Raw genomic sequence first — 16,769 nt, forward strand, 5'->3', positions numbered from 1 at the left:
GTCGCCTGTAAATCTGCAATAAAAAATTTGTTACCGACTGCGCTCGAGAAGCTGCTCCAAGGGGCGCCAGCTGTCACTCCTGCAGCTCCCGCAGGCAGCAAAGAGAAGCGACCAAAAGCCGCAATAGCAGTGACTCGCAACTCATCCACACGCTTTCCTAACCTAGAAGGGAGCGTTTAACGGTGATTAACTTTGTATTGTTGCAGTTTTTTTATTGAATTAACTAATCGGAGCGAATAATGCCTGAAGCCACGAAAGCCGAGGCTCCCAAGCCCGCCGCCGAGAAGAAGAATGAGAAGGAGGAGGACAAGTCTGACATGGTAATTAGCTTCGTCATACCCGAGCTCTATTTCTGTTTGTGTTGTTCTCTGCCGTCTTTACGAAGCTAAAACGCGGTTTTTTAAAACGAGCCGTTATGGGCAAACGATTGATTTACGATTTGGGTCTCCTTACAGTCGGAGGAGGACAAACTTTTACAGGAGGAGCTGAACCAGTATGTGGAGCAGTTACAAGACTCCAACACAAAGTTGTACCTCAATGCTCTGGATTCGCTGCGTACACAAATCCGTACCTCCACGACGTCGATGACCAGCGTACCAAAGCCCCTTAAGTTTATGCGTCCCCATTATGATACTATGAAACAGATTTATGAGAAGCTCACGGATCAAAAGTGCAGGGAGCTGTGCTCCGATGTCATTTCTGTACTTGCAATGACAATGGGCGAGAACAGAGAATGCCTGAAGTACAGGATTTTAGGTAGATTCCTTAGCTTCCTATAGCAAAAATAGTTCATTTTTTTATCAACAAACAATTATTTGTCAGATATATTAATTATCAACTTATTGGGTGGTATTAGGTTCTGCGCTCAACATTGGAGAATGGGGTCACGAATATGTGAGGCACTTGTCTGGAGAACTGGCTGGTGAATGGGAAGAGCTTGCCATTGAGGGCTCTGAAGAGATGCAGAAGAAACTGATTGGCTTGGTGCATGAAATTGTACCGTACAACATGGCACACAATGCCGAGACAGAGGCTTGCGACTTACTCATGGAGATTGACCGACTGGCTTTTTTGGAACAGTATGTCGATGAGAGCGCTTATCAGCGAGTCTGTTTATACCTCACGAATTGCGTCCCTTATGTGGCTGATCCAGAAAACAGCACTCTTTTACATGCAGCATTGAAATTGTATAAGAAATTCAATCAGTATCCACAAGCTATGAGGCTCGCGATGCAGCTTAACAATCTACCTCTAATTGAGGATATTTTCACAAACTGCCCAGATTTGTAAGTGCATCATATCTCTTAGCACAACGGTATTCCATTCATAAATTTTTGATTCGCAAATTCCCATAAATGTATACAATTTCAGGTCAGTCCAAAAACAGTTGGCATTTATGCTTGGACGGCAGCAGATATTCCTCGAACTGCCGATCTCCATAGAATGGTACGACGATCTCGTAGAGATCATGACCAACTCTCACTTGAATAACCACTTCCTCAATCTCGCTCGTGAGCTCGACATCATGGAAGCCAAGACTCCCGAGGACGTCTACAAATCCCATCTTGAGAACTCGCGACCACCGTTCGGCGGTGGCCAGGTTGACTCGGCGCGACAGAACCTTGCGGCTAGCTTCGTCAACGGTTTCGTCAACGCTGGATTTGGTCACGACAAGCTGCTCATCGAGGACGGTAACAAATGGCTTTATAAGAACAAGGAGCACGGTATGCTCAGCGCCACTGCCTCGCTCGGACTTATTCTTCTCTGGGACGTCGACGGCGGTCTCACCCCCATCGACAAGTATCTGTACTCGTCCGAGGACTACATCAAGTCCGGAGCGCTATTAGCCTGTGGTATCGTCAACTGCGGCGTGAGGAACGAGTGCGAGCCTGCATTAGCTTTGCTTTCGGACTATGTGCTGCACAGCAGCAATACCATGCGTATTGGGGCTATCGTGGGACTTGGTTTGTCGTACGCCGGCTCTAATAGAGAGGCAGTTCTGAGTTTGTTGATTCCCGTACTCAGCGACCCTAAATCTAACTGGGAAGTCATCGGTGTGACCGGTCTCGCGCTGGGTATGGTGGCCGTGGGCTCTTGCAATGCTACCGTTACGACGGCTATTATGCATACGTTGATGGAAAAGACTGAAGCTGAGCTGAAGGTATTTTTTATCACGTTTTTCAATTCAGTATCTTATTGTCTGAAAAATCGATATTAAAAATAATTTTCTCCTGTAGGACACGTACGCTCGTTTCTTACCTCTTGGTCTGGGTCTGTGTTTCCTGGGCAAGCAAGAAGCCGCCGAAGCTATAATCGCTGCGCTTGAGGTCATCCCCGAGCCGTTCAAATCCATGTCGACGACCCTCGTGGAGGTCTGTGCGTACGCGGGAACCGGAAACGTACTGAAGATCCAGCACTTGCTGCACATTTGCTCAGAGCACTACGAGCCTACGAACGAGAAGGAAGAGAAGTCTAGCAGCAAGGACAAAGACAAGAAGGAAGAAAAGAAAGAGGAGAAGGAAAAGGACCTGAGCTCGAGGCAGGCTATCGCAGTGCTTGGTATTGCCCTCATTGCCATGGGCGAGGAAATTGGCGCCGAAATGGCTTACAGAACGTTCGGTCACCTGCTGCGTTACTGCGAACCGGTCATCAGACGCTCGGTGCCTTTGGCTTTGGGTCTGATTTCGGTGTCGAATCCTAAGCTGAATATCCTGGACACTCTGTCCAAGTTCTCGCACGACAGCGATCTCGAGGTGGCGCACAACGCGATATTCGCTATGGGTCTGGTCGGAGCTGGTACCAACAACTCGAAGCTAGCTGCTATGCTCAGGCAACTAGCGCAGTACCACGCGAAGGATCCTAACAATTTGTTCATGGTCAGAATAGCCCAAGGTCTGATTCATTTGGGCAAGGGTACGATGACACTGTCGCCATATCACAGCGACAGGCAGTTGCTCAGCCCCGTCGCGCTTGCCGGTCTTCTTGCTGCGTTGATTGGTTTCCTGGATGTCAAGAACAGTGAGTGTTTGACGCTTTCTTTTATTTGTTTCAGTCACCGTAAAAACCCTAATCATTTTTATCTTTCTCCAACAGTCATCCTCGGCAGATCTCACTACTTGCTCTACACACTGGCCGCAGCAATGCAACCACGTATGCTGGTGACGTTCGACGAGGAGCTCGCGCCCCTGGCAGTACCAGTGCGCGTTGGTATGGCCGTCGACGTCGTTGGTCAGGCCGGTAACCCTAAAACTATCACTGGCTTCCAGACGCACACAACCCCCGTTTTACTAGCCCACGGAGAACGAGCTGAGCTCGCTACCGAGGAGTACGTGCCCCTCACGCCCATCATGGAGGGCTTTGTGATTTTGCGAAAGAATAAAGATTTGATATGAGCCGGCTGATTTAATATAATGTATATGTAACGATTGTACAATTAAGGATTTATAATTAAAAAGTTTAAATAATTAATATACACGCTCCGCTTGTCCTTTGGCTTTTAAAATAGCGTAACGTCGGGGTAGCCCTTGGCGACTTCGGTTCTCTTGAGCTTATGGGAAATATAAAAAGATCGTTATTTCGAATCATTAAAAAAAACTTTAGATTTTTACTTACGACAATTGCTGTAACGATAAAGGTTGTCAGTCCTATGAACAGCATTTGGTTGTTATGGGCATCCCAGCGGTTGTAATTTTTGGACCAAGAACCTTCGGGATGCGTAGTTTCGTCCATCAAGCTCTTTGCTGGGCAGCAATCCGTGACGCCCTGCTGTGCTTTAGTTTCGCACTTTTGCCGGATACTCAGACTTTTTAAGACCCGTCCTGTGACCCATCGAGAGTTGATTTTACTTGCGATAATGAATATTTTGGTAATTCAACTCGCTCAACTTACCACCGATTCCTTGACGGAAAAGAGAAATTCCTCGCGTTTTCCAAGTCATCGTTTCGAACGAAACGTTTTATACCAACGATGAGCAAATACGAATGAGAAATCGTTTCGGTTAGCCACCTTGAACCACAAAGCACGAGTGCATGTATAGCATAATCATCATCATTGGCTTTGACATTGCTCGCGAAAAAAGGAGAGCCCCATAAAACACAAGAAAATCAACTCTTGGCCGAGAGGACCTTTGTCTCGCTTCAAGGCGAACCGCACTGCGAAAATGGCAACGAGGAAGAGAGCGGCCCGTTGCACCGAGTCGAGGCCCTCAACTCAGTGACTACAATGCAATCCACTGATCCAGTCGCGCGGGAGTCGCTGCAGCCTAAAAGCGCATCGTCTCGTCCCATTCTACTCCTGAAATTTCAAAGTGCGCGCTGGATCGAAAAAATGACGGCGTTCGATAGTCTCGCAGCCGCAGTCGTTGCGACGAACATCAGCTGTAGTAAATAATGACGATGCACGGGACTTGAGAAAACCTAAAGATAGAAAATACAAAAAAAAAACAGCGTAAACAAGTGGTTTAGGCTGTGGCGTTGTTTCGTAAACTGCAGCGTCTCTAAATTAAGAACGTGATTATTGAAGCATCGCTGCGGAGCAACAATCGACGTAAAAAGTGAAAGGAAAAATCCTGTGTCTGCTGGTGCGCTAGTCCTGATGTCCGAAAGCGCAATAACAAAGGTTTGTATGTATACAATGGCAGAAGGTATATATTGCGCAGGAGACTCCGTTTTTTAAGATTGGAGCTGTTTTGATTTTCTGACACGCTTTTCGAGATTAGGATTCGAGTCAAATATAACTTTGAGAATTGTCACTTTCATTTTGGAGTAATTGAAATTTCGCGTTACGCATAAATTACAATCGAAAATGATCGCCGGACCTGTTTCTTTCTTTTTTCTCCTGAAATGAGTCATGTGCTATTTATTGTTATGCGATCACATTTTATAATCTGATTGGACAGTTTATCATTTTATTGTTAATACTTTGAAGAATCATTGATGATGAGGTAGGGACAAAATAATAAGAAAAAGTAATGATAAATTTGTAAAAGTCAATGTCATCTTTTGTGTTTTTGCAGGTATGAATCACAAACTGCCAATGGTGACTCGATGAGACAATGACTCTTTCAAGATCGAGCAAAAATTGAATACCAAATAGGTAAAGCAGGTTTAAGGAAGCAGCTCTGTATTTAAAGCACAGTGGGCGTTCTTTTTATAGATGCAGTTTGACCTCCTTTTCAGTAGCAACCAGATTAGTCAACCTGTAGATTTTGCCGGATGCAGATCAGTGATACTGAATGTCTTGTGAACACTTTTCTCTGCTTATTAAATAAACTGTAAACATGCCTAACAGGTGCATAAACTTATGGCTTTTTTACATTATTTTAGTATGGTGATTGTTGTCCTATATATATATATATTAAAATTTGTTCTAGGAGTGAGGAAGTTGAAGAAGTTAATGATGACGAACAAAAGGGTGGAATCACTGAGGCTTCTGGATCTTCCATGGATACCTCACCAGCTATGGATATTGGTGAGCAAGAGAATCTTGGAAGGTAATTAAGATCATCTTATTAGTTTTTGTGGGCTCTTGCATCCATTTTCTATATTAAGATAATATGTTAAAATTGCGTAAGACTCGTATAATTCAAGAAGCAAATAGAATCAAAACTTTATAAGATACACTTTTTAGGGTGCGCAATTTCATGTTAGATGGCTGGGTTGCAGCTTCACCACCAAAATTCGTTTCACTTGAAGAAATCATGAAAGCTGCAAAGGGTATGCAAAACATGGCTTTAGCACATGAAATTGCAGTAGATAAAAATTTCAAGATAGACAAACTTGAGCCAGAGGAAGATACATTGCACAAAAAAGTCAAGGAAATTGTGCACAAGGCATTCTGGGATATTCTGTCCAACGAGCTTTCACAAGATCCGCCCATGTATACTCAAGCATTGAGATTATTAAAGGAAATAAAAGATGTAAGTTATAATTGTTTATCGATATTTATTGTTCTACTGATTCAAGTAAATTATTTTATATTATTTTTATTAACAGGCTCTTGATGAACTGTTACTTCCACACAATGCCAGAATAAAGGAAACTATTAATCAAGTACTGGATATTGACTTGATTAAACAACAAGCAGAAAATGGTGTGCTTGATTTTCACCATTATGCCGAGTATGTTATTTCTTTGATGGCTAAAATCTGTGCCCCAGTCAGAGATGAAAAAATTGAAGAATTAAAAAAATGTACAGATGTCATTGAAACTTTTAAGGGAATAATGGAAGTTCTTCAACTTATGAAATTAGATTTAGCTAATTTCACAATAAGCATGATTCGGCCAAACATAATAGCGTCAAGTATTGAATATGAAAAAACTAAATTTGCTGAATTCTTAAAAATACAAGCTGATGGACTTCTATACACAAGACGATGGTTACTAAGGCATTTAACTCCAGAAACAATAAGTAATGCATCAACAGATCCAAACTCTTTGAAACAATTAACGCATTCGCTATTAGCTGATGCTTACTTAGATTTATTGGAGTTTGACTTTTGCCCAAATGCAGAGGTATTTTTTTTTTCTTATTACGTTTGCACGTTTTAATTTGTATACATTCTAATGGTCACAATTAAATGTGTATAAAATTACAGACTTTGATGCTGGACCAAGGACGTTTACTTGATTTGCGTAATAAAACCAGTAGATTAGCTGTTGCTGGATCTATTTTACTACTGTTAAAACCTCTGCAGAGCCCATTGACTGATCAGCATAAAAAGGAGATCAAGGAGCACATAATGGTTCTGTTGGAATCTGTTACTTCCAATAAGTAAATATTTTTCCAATTACTAAATAACAATCATTTAAATATATACATTTTTCTAAATTCACGCATGTATTTAGGGATCTAGAAAGTTTCATGCCAAATATTCTCGTGCAAGTAAAAGCTGATCTTCAAAAAGTAACACAAGATTCTAAAATTGATGAAAGTCCAGAATACCAAAATTTCTTATCAATGATGGAAACTCAAATAGTAGAACTGCATAAGTCTGATCACAAAGTTCGCCAGCTTGTCAGTAAGTGCCTGAATTAAGTTTTTTTTTTTTTAATTTTTGTAGTTACAACAAGAAATTCTATATTTTTAAAATTATTTTATAGCTTCCAGAATAAGGCAATTCTTGCAAAATATCATTGTATCACAGACAGTGGCTCCACAGCAAATACCTCCGGGATTATCACCACTACAAAAAGAACTTACCGACTTAGCTGCTCAGTTTGCAATTTTGTTTGCTCACAATAGGAGCGTTTTCGGGGAATATTACCAAGACATCGTTGCAACAGCTGTCAACGAAAAAAAATCTAGCTGTAATACAAGTGCAATAGAGACCAGTACATAATTTGTATATGTGATATACTTATGGATAATTTATTACTTTATCCTTTGTAAGGATAGAGCGCGTTGAAAATTAAATCATTTCTCTTGATAATTAGTTTTTGTAATGTTCTTCAATTTACAAGGTGCATAATTCATATTTACTGACTAATCATGAACAAGAATATTCTTGGTCTTCCTTAAATGTTCGTTAAATTTATTTTAACAATTCTAAACTAGTAATTGTTTTAATATATACATACAAATTACTATAACATTATTCTATATACGCAGTATGAATAATTTTTTATGTAAAATGCATTTATAAATACTAACGTTTTATATTAAAAATTTACAAAGAAACTCAAAGATGGATTCGATTTTTAAATCACTTTATCTATGAAAATAAAAAATATAATACATGATCTATTTAAAAAATGTACAAAATACATCGTTTGTTGAATAAAAATCATTATACATACATATCCATAACATTTCATTTACATCCACATGATTAGTATAGTCTACATTTTCACTCTGAATAAAAATATATGTGTACATACATTTAGATATTGATATCATATTTCGATGACTCTCAGATCATTTCAAAATGCATTGTAAGTAGTAAAATAATTATAAAAGTAATTATTTTACGCACAATCATTCAATTTTGATTAAAACATTTTTAGAATCAAAATACCATCAATAAGTCAGTATATAAACATATAGCAATAAATAAAATATCATAATTGAAAACTACAAACATATAACAAATTTCATCAATACCGCATATAAGTTTATTTATACTTTCTTGAAATATAGATAAACTTATATAGCGAGTGATGAAATCAAATATTGCTATCATAAAATATCACCCGTAATTATTACTTTGCAAATATTCTAAATTTGATATTCCTCGAGGTTGCCCCAAGCCGTACCAGTTCTCACTTTCACGGGCAGTGGTACGCGAAGTTCGAAAGCATGTTCCATCGACTCTTTGACGATACGAGCTACTTGTCGCAAATCACTTGAATTTACCTCATAAAGTAGTTCATCGTGTAGCTGCAATATCAGATAGCCACCTCGGGGCCTCGAATCCGCATCACTGCTTTGTATCTTACGTTTACCCTGTGTCGCTGGAAAAGTTATCGGCAAATACGAAAATTCTTCTTTTAACTTCGACTCGATCAAGACCATCGCCTTCTTCGTGATGTCAGCTGCTGAGCCTTGCACTTTGGTGTTGACTGCTTGTCGCTCCGCTTGCGCTAATAATAAAAACAAATCATTAGAATCATCATCTCATCCGAACATTACTATTATTCTTTGAGACGTTCTTACATTTAACAGCTGATATTTTGCTATTGATTCCCGGCAAAATACGTCGTCGATTTGCAATTGTTGACACAAAACCCTCAACTCGAGCTTGCTCGCAAACGCCAGTCAACCAGACGCGGATGCCCTTGTAAGTACCCATGAACGCCTCAAGATAGTCCTTGGCTTCGGACTCGGTGGCTGAGAGGGTCTCGGCTAATGACTTCGCACCCATACCGTAGATCATAGCATAGCATAACTGTTTGGCTCGTTGTCGCATGTCATCGTCCACCTTATGTTTTTTGAAATTTAGTTTCGGCACAACAGAATATATTTTTAATGACATACCTGCTCTTCTGTCGTTTTATTAAGTCGGGCAGCGATGCTCTTGAATATGTCTCCCTTTCCATGTAAAAGTTTACACAATACAGGATCTTGCGAAAAATGAGCTAAGATTCTAAGTTCCAACTGGCAGAAGTCCGCCGATAGCATTATATTGCCAGACGCAGGAACAAAGGCCATCCGTACACTGAGTATACAACCACTAATAAAAAGGAAATGATTTAAAATTCAATGAACGTCTTTCAAGGTACAATATCGATATGATTTACCTTATATCTGATTTGAAATCTCGAGGAATAGTTTGCAAATTTGGTTCGTGCATGGAAACGCGCCCAGTCACAGTATAAGTGATGCAGTTTCCGTGAATTCGGTTGTTCTTTCTCTCCAATTGCAGCAACGGAAATACGATCTGCGATAGTAACAATACTTTGAAACTGTTGCTGAATAATTAAAAACAACGATTTTTCAATATTACATACTTTTGTTTGCACAGTAGTTAATTTTCTCCAGAGTGTTACGAGATTAGAAATTGGATTTTCACACGACTTCAAAGCGTTCTTATTCGTGCAAGCTCTACCCCTTTTATTCAATCCAAGAACCTGAGACACCTCCTTTGACGAATAGAAATTAAACTTTCTACCAGCAGCGCGAAAGGCTTCTTCTTCGATACGACCCAAATCGTTCTTTATTACAGTAGCCAATTCCTGCAAGGATTCTACGTTTATCCCGAAGCCCCTAAGTTCCATGTTTGCTAAAATAAGAATTGTTGGCATCTCGATATCTGCAAATTAAAATAAAATGATTGGGAAGTAATATTATTTTAAAGTGTGTGATCTCGTACATATATTTTACCTTTGTATGCCGATAAAGAAATCGGGCTGAACTCTTTTACTGCTTCTACGACGGCATTAGCAACGTACCAGGCAAGCAGAGCTTTAGCGCCCGCTCGTGCGTCTCTCGTCAGTACATAAGTTCCGTAGTTATTTTCACATGCGTTTGCTATGTCTATACCTCTTGGGAAATATTGCGCCGCCTTCAATACGAACATATACAAGTCAATAAAATTAATTTAAACAAGTACAACATTAAGTAAGCTTGAGACATATTACCAGTTCCGTGTAGCCTTTATTACATGTTTCAGCATTCATTAGCCAATCGCCAGCCTTCGGGTCCAGAAATGAACAATTAGGTTCAACCTCACAGCAGATGTAGAACATTTTGTAGACGTCTTTTGCATTGAAGCAGCGCAAGGTCACCGAGGCATCCGAAAGTATATCCCGAAGAAAACTCATTCTCTCTTTTATCGTTATTTTCGTTTCTGCAAAAGTGCATTGCATTCAGTCATCCATGTGACTGGATGCAAATGACAAAAAAAAAGATGTTACAGAGATTCTTTACCTGTCGTAATTCCAAAAGGCATGTAATAGACGGCCTTGGTTCCCCATGATATGACGATTCCGCATAACTTTCGATCACCGTAAACGTAGGCATCCGCTTTTTTCTCTTTCTTTTTCTTTTCCTCGATACCAACGATCTTATTTCCTATCGTACAAGTTGGCTCTCTAGTACAATGTTCCGTAACAAAAGCGACCGCCAGATCTTTTCGACGCTCGTCCGCTTTCATACCTTCGATATCAGCTCGAAAGAGACGAAAAGTTCGCTTCGAATTAGCCACGTTCACTGGCTCAACGGTCTTCAAACTTATTTTCTCTTCACTACTACTAGCACAGCCGCCGCTTCGACGGAACTGAAGACTGTAAACTGACGAGCTGTCTTCTTTTATCTGCAATTTCGTAAAAACAAATCATGAAAGAGCTCATGAAAAGTACTTATTATCCAGAATTTTGATTCATACCTTCTTCGAATTTCTCGTTTGCGATTTCACTGTGTCATCTGAATCGAACATCAATCCGCTACCGGTACTCGCTACGTCATCCTCTCCAGAACTCAAATCATCAAAAAGTGGCTCGGAATTTTCTTTCAGCAGTCTCGGCATAGCTGTACAAGTAACTCTGGGAGTGATTTCTTTAACCCTTGCCGATTTTCCCAACTTTTGCGTCGCCAACACTCTCTTCTCTATCTTAGTGCGGGTCTTGTTGCGATTTACTGTTTGTGAGCTGATTATAGAGTCCTCTGAGTCCGATTTGTTGGAACTAAAAAGAAATGCTCAAAGTTATTATTATCCAACAATCTTTGAAAAATATTACTTACCTAGTAGTAGTGCTTGGAAGTAGAATCCTACGGGTGTTGTACGTCCTTATACCGGCAATTGGCGACCTTTCGGATTCGTCCTTGTCAATAATCTTTCTCGTCAAAAACTTTGGTGAGCCAATCAGCGGTGAATCGATAACCTGATTCTTTGCACTGGACGTCTGGATTTTACTGAGCGCCAGCTGACTAGCCGCCAGTGTTTTTAGCCGTGTCGCCCTCGCCCTCGTTGTCGTCACGTGTAGTAGAGAAGGACTGTCGTCAGTTTCGACGATTTTATTGTCCGCTGGCTTCTCAGTTGAAATAGGTGGATTCTTCGCTTGGTCCCAGGAGTCTTCTGTCCAGTTCATTATCGCTTGCTTCGGATCACTGGAAGTTGATGTTGTTGGTGTTATAGATACAGTTTCTTTGACCACTTTGTCATTTTCATTGGTCACAGATGCGATAAACAAAGTCTTGGGTGTCAGTTGTTTTGGAGCTGCAGCTTTTTTATCGGGAGCTGTGCCACTACTATGCGTTACTGTGTTGGAGATCTGTTGCCCCTGATTTTGTTGAGAGAAGTTACTTTTCTCAAACTCTGTCATGCACACAGAATCTAGCACGTTCTTCTCGAGTATGCTACAGATTTGGCCGTCCATAAAAGAACTATCGCTAAACAGACTAGGGCTCTTAGAGTAGTTTGATTCACCAGAGTCTCGCTTTTTCTCTCCCTGGGCCTTCGGATCGATTACCGGTGCTGGAATAACGAACTCGCCAGAGGATTTTTTATTGGTTTCTTCTGCCACTTGCATTATCTCATCGATTGCGCGTTGGCTGACTATGAACGATTGTGTAGGCGGGGGTGCAGGTTTGTTGGTCTCCTGAGCCTTTGGAGAATCTTGAAAGTCCATCGAACAGATTGTCACGTGATTATCTTTTTCGTTATTCTTTATTTGCGACGATTTCGATGTAGGTTTCTTGGTCTCCTGAGCCTTTGGAGAATCTTGAAAGTCCATCGAACAGATTGTCACGTGATTATCTTTTCCGTTATTCTTTATTTGCAACGATTTCGATGTAGCCTGCAGCGTTTTTTCGTTTGTGCTGGAAAATTTCTCGCTTTTGTCAACGTGTTTGGCAACCTGCATTATCTCGTCTAGAGCCCGCTCGCTTATGATAAAAGATTCTGAATTTGGAGACGTAGACTTATTGTTGGAGGCTTCTTCATTCTTAGGCGAGTCCTGAAAATCTATTGACCTTATCGTTACGTGGTCATCCTTTAGGCAACTTCTTCTTGATCTTTCCGCGAGCCTGGATCTGAGCGTTCTTGAGTTGGTCTGCTCAGGTTTGTCACTTACGTTTATCACGTCGGTAAGTGACGTTGAAAGTCTCTGATTATCAGTAGCTATGTCCTTTGTATTTTCTGGCGTTTTCTCAGTAAGTGTGACGGCGTTTACTTTTTCTGCAAGGTTTGATCTGAGTGATCTGGAACTGGTCTCTTCAGGCCTGTCACTTACGTTTACTACATCTTGAGAAAATACTGGAAGGCTCTCGTCGTTCTTATTTCGAATGGTCTTTTGTGTGTCGATATCCTCGTTTACTTCTAGAATGACTTCCATCGGCTCATCAACTACTTTGTCTTTTGGTTCTACGGCAACTGCGTGCACTTCGACGGAGACGTTTCGTGTAACTGGCTCATTGTTCGTCATGCTCAGAGGTTGCAAGCTAGCTAAGTTTTCAGTTGGTGAATTTGGAACAGAATGATTGCTGCTTTTGTTAAGTTGGCTCCACTTTACGTCTTGTACGCCGAGTTCGTTCTTTAAGAAAAAAAACGCGATGTTGTAATTTTAAAAGTAAATTTTAAGTAAATTTCGTCATTACCTTCACTAAAGCTCGAGCTTCTTTAATGACAATCACAGCAGCTTCGCGTGCAGTCATACCGTCTTTACCAGTGATAAATACAGTCCTCATCTTGGTCCTCTTTGCTACTTCGGCTTCGTTGTCTCCATCAAAATCTTTTTCACTACGCAATCAAAAAATTTCAAATGACCGTAATCTTCTTAATCAGTAACAATTTTACTTCTTACCTTTCAAAAGGTAGAGCTTTGTTTAGCGCTTCTTCAACCTCGATTTCATTGGCTACAGCGAGTTCAGCTGCAGTTGTAATTCCATGTTTAAACAAACTTCGAGCCCGAAGCCCGTTTAGACTAGGAAGTCGAAGAAGGTCCAACAGATCCCTGCACACACCAAACTGTAATCGAGCTTGAAATTGCGCAAATAGCAACTCCATGCAGTCCCATTTCAGTTCTTTGCAAAAGTTGGTCACCATGCCTGACAGTCACAAGGTTTTAGACATTTTAATCAGAACTGAACCAAGATTTTAACAAAGCTAAAAAATTACCAGCAAAAGTTGCAGAAGACTGCTGCAAGCTCTGTAGCAAGCCCCTACAGCAGTTATATTTTTTGCAAACAGTATTTAGTGGAACTTCCCGTACTAAATCGTGCAATGCCATCGCCGTAAAAAATCTTCGATGAATATTCAGCTGCAAAACGAAAAAGAAACGCCAATCACATAATCGGACATATGTTTTTAATTTAGTGTTAACGTACCGGTTTTCCAGCTTTGACTATACCGCGCATCGAAGTCATTAAAAATCTCTCATCGACACCCACAAGTTGTCCGACGCGTCGCTCACTCTCGGACAGTGCACGCCATAGTTCGAGAAAAATCATCCAATCGATCTGATTGATCTGACTGCCTGAGTTGAAAGGTGTCACCAGGTAAATGACGTGTAGTTCGGTATCCAATACAAAGCACTTTCTCGCTCTTTGTAACTCCTCAAACAAAAATAAGCCTTCGCGTGGAGGTATCGAGGCAGAGAGGCAGGCTTTACCTAGACAAGTAGCTACCATTCGCTTCTCTTTTTCTTCGGAATCTTTTACGCTATGTGGAAACGAAAAAATAAATAAAGAAAAGAAGCGAAGAACCATTATCAGAAATTAAAAAAAAAACGTACAGTAAAAATTCGTTGGCGATTAAAAATTTGACGGCTTCGTCAACCATTTCCTTGACTTCACTTTCCTCGCACTTGTAGACGAAAGTGCACTTGCTATAAAAATCGAGATGCTCCGGAGTACGCACGACTTGACTTGCTACAGCTTCAAGAAGCGCTCGAATAAGTGGCCCTGAGCCTTCCAAACAAGATACTATGGGATCCAGACTTGATGTCATTAAAGTCGTTGCAGCTTGACGTTCGTTTGGTTTGCAAACCAGAATGCTTTCACCTGGAACAGAATAATGTCACTACGAGTTCTAAAAAATTCTTCAAAATAAATATCACTTCTGCGTACCTTCTGTATCTTTGCCCATACGACCAGCTCGACCAATCATCTGTTGATAGGTCAGCTTATCCAAAGGTTTTCCATTGAACATCGGCGAGCGAATGATTACTCTTCTTGCTGGAAGATTAACCCCGCTACTCAACGTTGATGTGGCTATTAAAACTTTGAGCGATCCTACCCTAAATCCACCCTCGATGATATCGCGCTCGTCCATGGTCAAGCCAGCATGATGAAAAGCTACTCCGTAAGACACTGTTTTCCTCAAAACGCTGTCCAGTCCGACAGGACAACTTTTAAGTTGAAGTAGAACTTCTTGAAGAGACTCTAATTCGATATTCTTTCGCAGAATTTGACCGTGCGGTGTGTTATCGCGACCTAATTGAAAAAATGTAGTAGCCAGTTGAATGGCTAACTTTTCACACCAGTTTTTAGTTGGACAAAAGATAAGGGTTCCGTGGCCACCGTTTATGGTTTCTATGCACAACTGAATGATGTTATCTGTATCATTCACTATGTCTGGTGCTGGTTGCAATTCTCTGATAATATTTTTTTTAGCATCAAGAAGAGAAGACCCAAACTAGAAAAAAAAATGATGATGAGATCTTACCATGGCATGGCATCTTAACTTTAGAAACAGGTATTTACAGAACATGAGGGCTTTTACTTACTTTACATTGTTCATTGAGGGGTATAGGCCTAAAATCAGTCTTATAAAGTTCAGCATCTAGCCAATCAGCTATCAATGGCAGATTAGGTAGAGTAGCAGACATACCGATCAATTGAATATCTACTTCTTCAACACTGAAAAAATCAATTATTGTTAATCATGCAGTCTTTGATAGCAAATCTTGTATATTTTTACCTCAGAGTCATGTATCTCAATTTTGTTAATAGAAGCTCTAATAAATAGCCTCGACCAGGATCACCAAGAAGATGCAACTCATCAATAACAACTGCTCCTAGTGTGACTAAATCACCATCTTCCATCAAACGATTTACCAAAGAATTGGCTTTCTCGATAGTGGCTATTGCAATATGAACAGCTGAGAAGCCTCCAGCTGGAGCAACACCTCCCATGAAGCCTTCCACTCTTACTCCACTATCAGAAAGCAGATCCTGGTGATTAAATTTTAAATTATGCCTGATTGAAATGTTTTTAAATCAAGGAAATACTTTGAAAAGTAACTCACTTGAAAGTAGAACATCTTTTCTCTGACAACAGAAACAAACGGCAAGATAAAAATGGCCTTCTTTTTGCGCTCCAAAACAGTTTTTAACATAAGGAACTCAGCAACTAGTGTTTTACCAGCAGAAGTAGGTGCAGAATAAACAAGGTTCTTATTTTCTTCTAGAATCTTTTTATTCGCCAAACATTCTACTTGCCACGGGAACATGGTCTTGATTCCTCTTGCTTTATACTTCTGTAATGGCAAAGTTGAAGTATTAAAGTCATTAAAAAACTGATAGATTGTTGACATCTTACCTCGAGAATAAGAGGAGGCAGTCCCCAACTAGCCAGTTCAAGGCGCTTCTGACTGTCAATACTGCTGAGCGCTTGAGCACTCAAGATTTTTGAGCTACTAAAGCTGTCAGTGATATTGTTGAAGACATTACTTCTGTTCTTGAATGATGTAAAAGATTTTTGAGACCTTGCAATAGAGAGACAATTTGGAGTTGTGTCATGACTCTTATTATTTCCATCACTGGTATTAACATTAGCTGTCTTCTCTGCCAATGCAACTTTCCACTTTTTGGGAGGAACAAGTGTATCCAAAGTATCAAGTTTAGATTTACTTCCAACAGGTCTTGAGTTGCCTCTCGTTCTACTACTCTTTGTTGTGGTGGCATGCTTAGTCTTTGGCACCTTATTCTCGTTGGGTTCAGCCTTATCAGGAAGAATAGTTAAACAATCCTTGAAATAATTTGCAATGTCGCTGTCTTCTCTTCTAGGCAGATTGCTCGCGTTCTGCGACCCCTTTAGTCGTTTTTTCCTCGTCGTCTGAGACATTGTGAAGACTCGACAAAATGTTGAGAAGTTCGATCAAAACACAAACAATAAATCTACGCGAAACTCGCATTTTTCAAGATCGGCGTCGCATGATTCATGTTAACAATATATTATAATGCAGACAAGTCGCAACACTTCGCGCCATGTATATACTTACTACAACGGACCGACAAGTTTGAACTGCAACACGGTTTGGCAATGCAGCATCAGCTAAGTATAGCGAGTTTAAATGCCATTGGTCGTCGGGGGGGTTTGCGCGAGATTCGAA

General features: G+C 40.5%; 4 protein-coding genes across 10 annotated transcripts; 2 read left to right on the forward strand and 2 right to left on the reverse strand.

The window, feature by feature from the left end:
* Window positions 1–63: 63 nt before the first annotated feature.
* Window positions 64–3,472, forward strand: LOC100121377 (26S proteasome non-ATPase regulatory subunit 2). Its single transcript, XM_001604942.6, has 6 exons — window positions 64–320; window positions 456–756; window positions 857–1,286; window positions 1,372–2,161; window positions 2,238–3,018; window positions 3,094–3,472. The coding sequence occupies exons 1-6, from the start codon at window positions 240–242 to the stop codon at window positions 3,390–3,392; spliced, it is 2,682 nt and encodes an 893-aa protein (XP_001604992.1). The 5' UTR covers window positions 64–239; the 3' UTR covers window positions 3,393–3,472.
* LOC100679289 lies at window positions 3,388–4,218 on the reverse strand. The gene is made up of 3 exons (XM_003426288.4): window positions 3,889–4,218; window positions 3,613–3,818; window positions 3,388–3,547 (listed from the first exon to the last, which is right to left on the reverse strand). The coding sequence occupies exons 1-3, from the start codon at window positions 3,935–3,937 to the stop codon at window positions 3,497–3,499; spliced, it is 306 nt and encodes a 101-aa protein (XP_003426336.1). The 5' UTR covers window positions 3,938–4,218; the 3' UTR covers window positions 3,388–3,496.
* LOC100121431 (T-complex protein 11-like protein 1) lies at window positions 4,149–7,797 on the forward strand. Of its 6 annotated transcripts, none has more exons than XM_016984276.3 (9): window positions 4,149–4,617; window positions 5,015–5,094; window positions 5,181–5,289; window positions 5,372–5,491; window positions 5,629–5,917; window positions 5,994–6,512; window positions 6,596–6,771; window positions 6,846–7,018; window positions 7,101–7,797. In XM_016984276.3, exons 3-9 carry the CDS (start codon window positions 5,279–5,281, stop codon window positions 7,337–7,339), a joined length of 1,527 nt encoding a protein of 508 aa, XP_016839765.1. In that variant the 5' UTR covers window positions 4,149–4,617; window positions 5,015–5,094; window positions 5,181–5,278; the 3' UTR covers window positions 7,340–7,797. The 6 variants fall into 6 exon arrangements, with proteins under 6 accessions (XP_016839765.1, XP_008206326.1, XP_008206327.1 ...); XM_008208104.4 differs by having other exon boundaries at window positions 4,154–4,617; window positions 5,178–5,289; XM_008208105.4 differs by having other exon boundaries at window positions 4,212–4,617; window positions 5,155–5,289.
* Window positions 7,798–8,050: 253 nt separating this feature from the next.
* On the reverse strand, window positions 8,051–16,703 carry LOC100121450 (DNA polymerase theta). Of its 2 annotated transcripts, XM_031927893.2 has the most exons (21): window positions 15,977–16,703; window positions 15,684–15,914; window positions 15,356–15,609; window positions 15,162–15,294; window positions 14,503–15,070; window positions 14,169–14,436; window positions 13,762–14,095; window positions 13,553–13,694; window positions 13,239–13,482; window positions 13,033–13,174; window positions 12,194–12,968; window positions 11,179–12,088; window positions 10,823–11,120; window positions 10,366–10,750; window positions 10,077–10,285; window positions 9,820–10,000; window positions 9,447–9,748; window positions 9,237–9,376; window positions 8,974–9,169; window positions 8,653–8,917; window positions 8,051–8,579 (listed from the first exon to the last, which is right to left on the reverse strand). In XM_031927893.2, the coding sequence occupies exons 1-21, from the start codon at window positions 16,499–16,501 to the stop codon at window positions 8,215–8,217; spliced, it is 6,867 nt and encodes a 2,288-aa protein (XP_031783753.1). In that variant the 5' UTR covers window positions 16,502–16,703; the 3' UTR covers window positions 8,051–8,214. The 2 variants fall into 2 exon arrangements, with proteins under 2 accessions (XP_031783753.1, XP_031783752.1); XM_031927892.2 differs by having other exon boundaries at window positions 11,179–12,968.
* Between the last annotated feature and the right edge of the window lie 66 nt (window positions 16,704–16,769).

This window comes from Nasonia vitripennis, chromosome 3, assembly GCF_009193385.2.
Source record: "Nasonia vitripennis strain AsymCx chromosome 3, Nvit_psr_1.1, whole genome shotgun sequence".
Taxonomy (NCBI): Eukaryota; Metazoa; Arthropoda; class Insecta; order Hymenoptera; family Pteromalidae; genus Nasonia; species Nasonia vitripennis.

Excerpts from the sequence above, each read along its gene's own strand:
- LOC100121377 (XM_001604942.6), top strand. The coding sequence starts at position 240 with ATGCCTGAAGCCACGAAAGCCGAGGCTCCCAAGCCCGCCGCCGAGAAG. Across the intron at positions 321-455 it reads AGGAGGACAAGTCTGACATG|TCGGAGGAGGACAAACTTTT; the intron begins GTAATTAGCTTC and ends GTCTCCTTACAG. Across the intron at positions 2,162-2,237 it reads AGACTGAAGCTGAGCTGAAG|GACACGTACGCTCGTTTCTT; the intron begins GTATTTTTTATC and ends TTTCTCCTGTAG.
- LOC100679289 (XM_003426288.4), bottom strand. The coding sequence starts at position 3,937 with ATGACTTGGAAAACGCGAGGAATTTCTCTTTTCCGTCAAGGAATCGGT. Across the intron at positions 3,819-3,888 it reads TTTCCGTCAAGGAATCGGTG|GACGGGTCTTAAAAAGTCTG; the intron begins GTAAGTTGAGCG and ends GATGGGTCACAG. Across the intron at positions 3,548-3,612 it reads TTATCGTTACAGCAATTGTC|CTCAAGAGAACCGAAGTCGC; the intron begins GTAAGTAAAAAT and ends ATTTCCCATAAG.
- LOC100121431 (XM_016984276.3), top strand. Across the intron at positions 6,772-6,845 it reads GAATCTGTTACTTCCAATAA|GGATCTAGAAAGTTTCATGC; the intron begins GTAAATATTTTT and ends GCATGTATTTAG. Across the intron at positions 7,019-7,100 it reads CAAAGTTCGCCAGCTTGTCA|CTTCCAGAATAAGGCAATTC; the intron begins GTAAGTGCCTGA and ends ATTATTTTATAG.
- LOC100121450 (XM_031927892.2), bottom strand. The coding sequence starts at position 16,501 with ATGTCTCAGACGACGAGGAAAAAACGACTAAAGGGGTCGCAGAACGCG. Across the intron at positions 13,695-13,761 it reads TAGTCAAAGCTGGAAAACCG|CTGAATATTCATCGAAGATT; the intron begins GTACGTTAACAC and ends TTCGTTTTGCAG. Across the intron at positions 12,969-13,032 it reads AAGCTCGAGCTTTAGTGAAG|AACGAACTCGGCGTACAAGA; the intron begins GTAATGACGAAA and ends TTTTTCTTAAAG.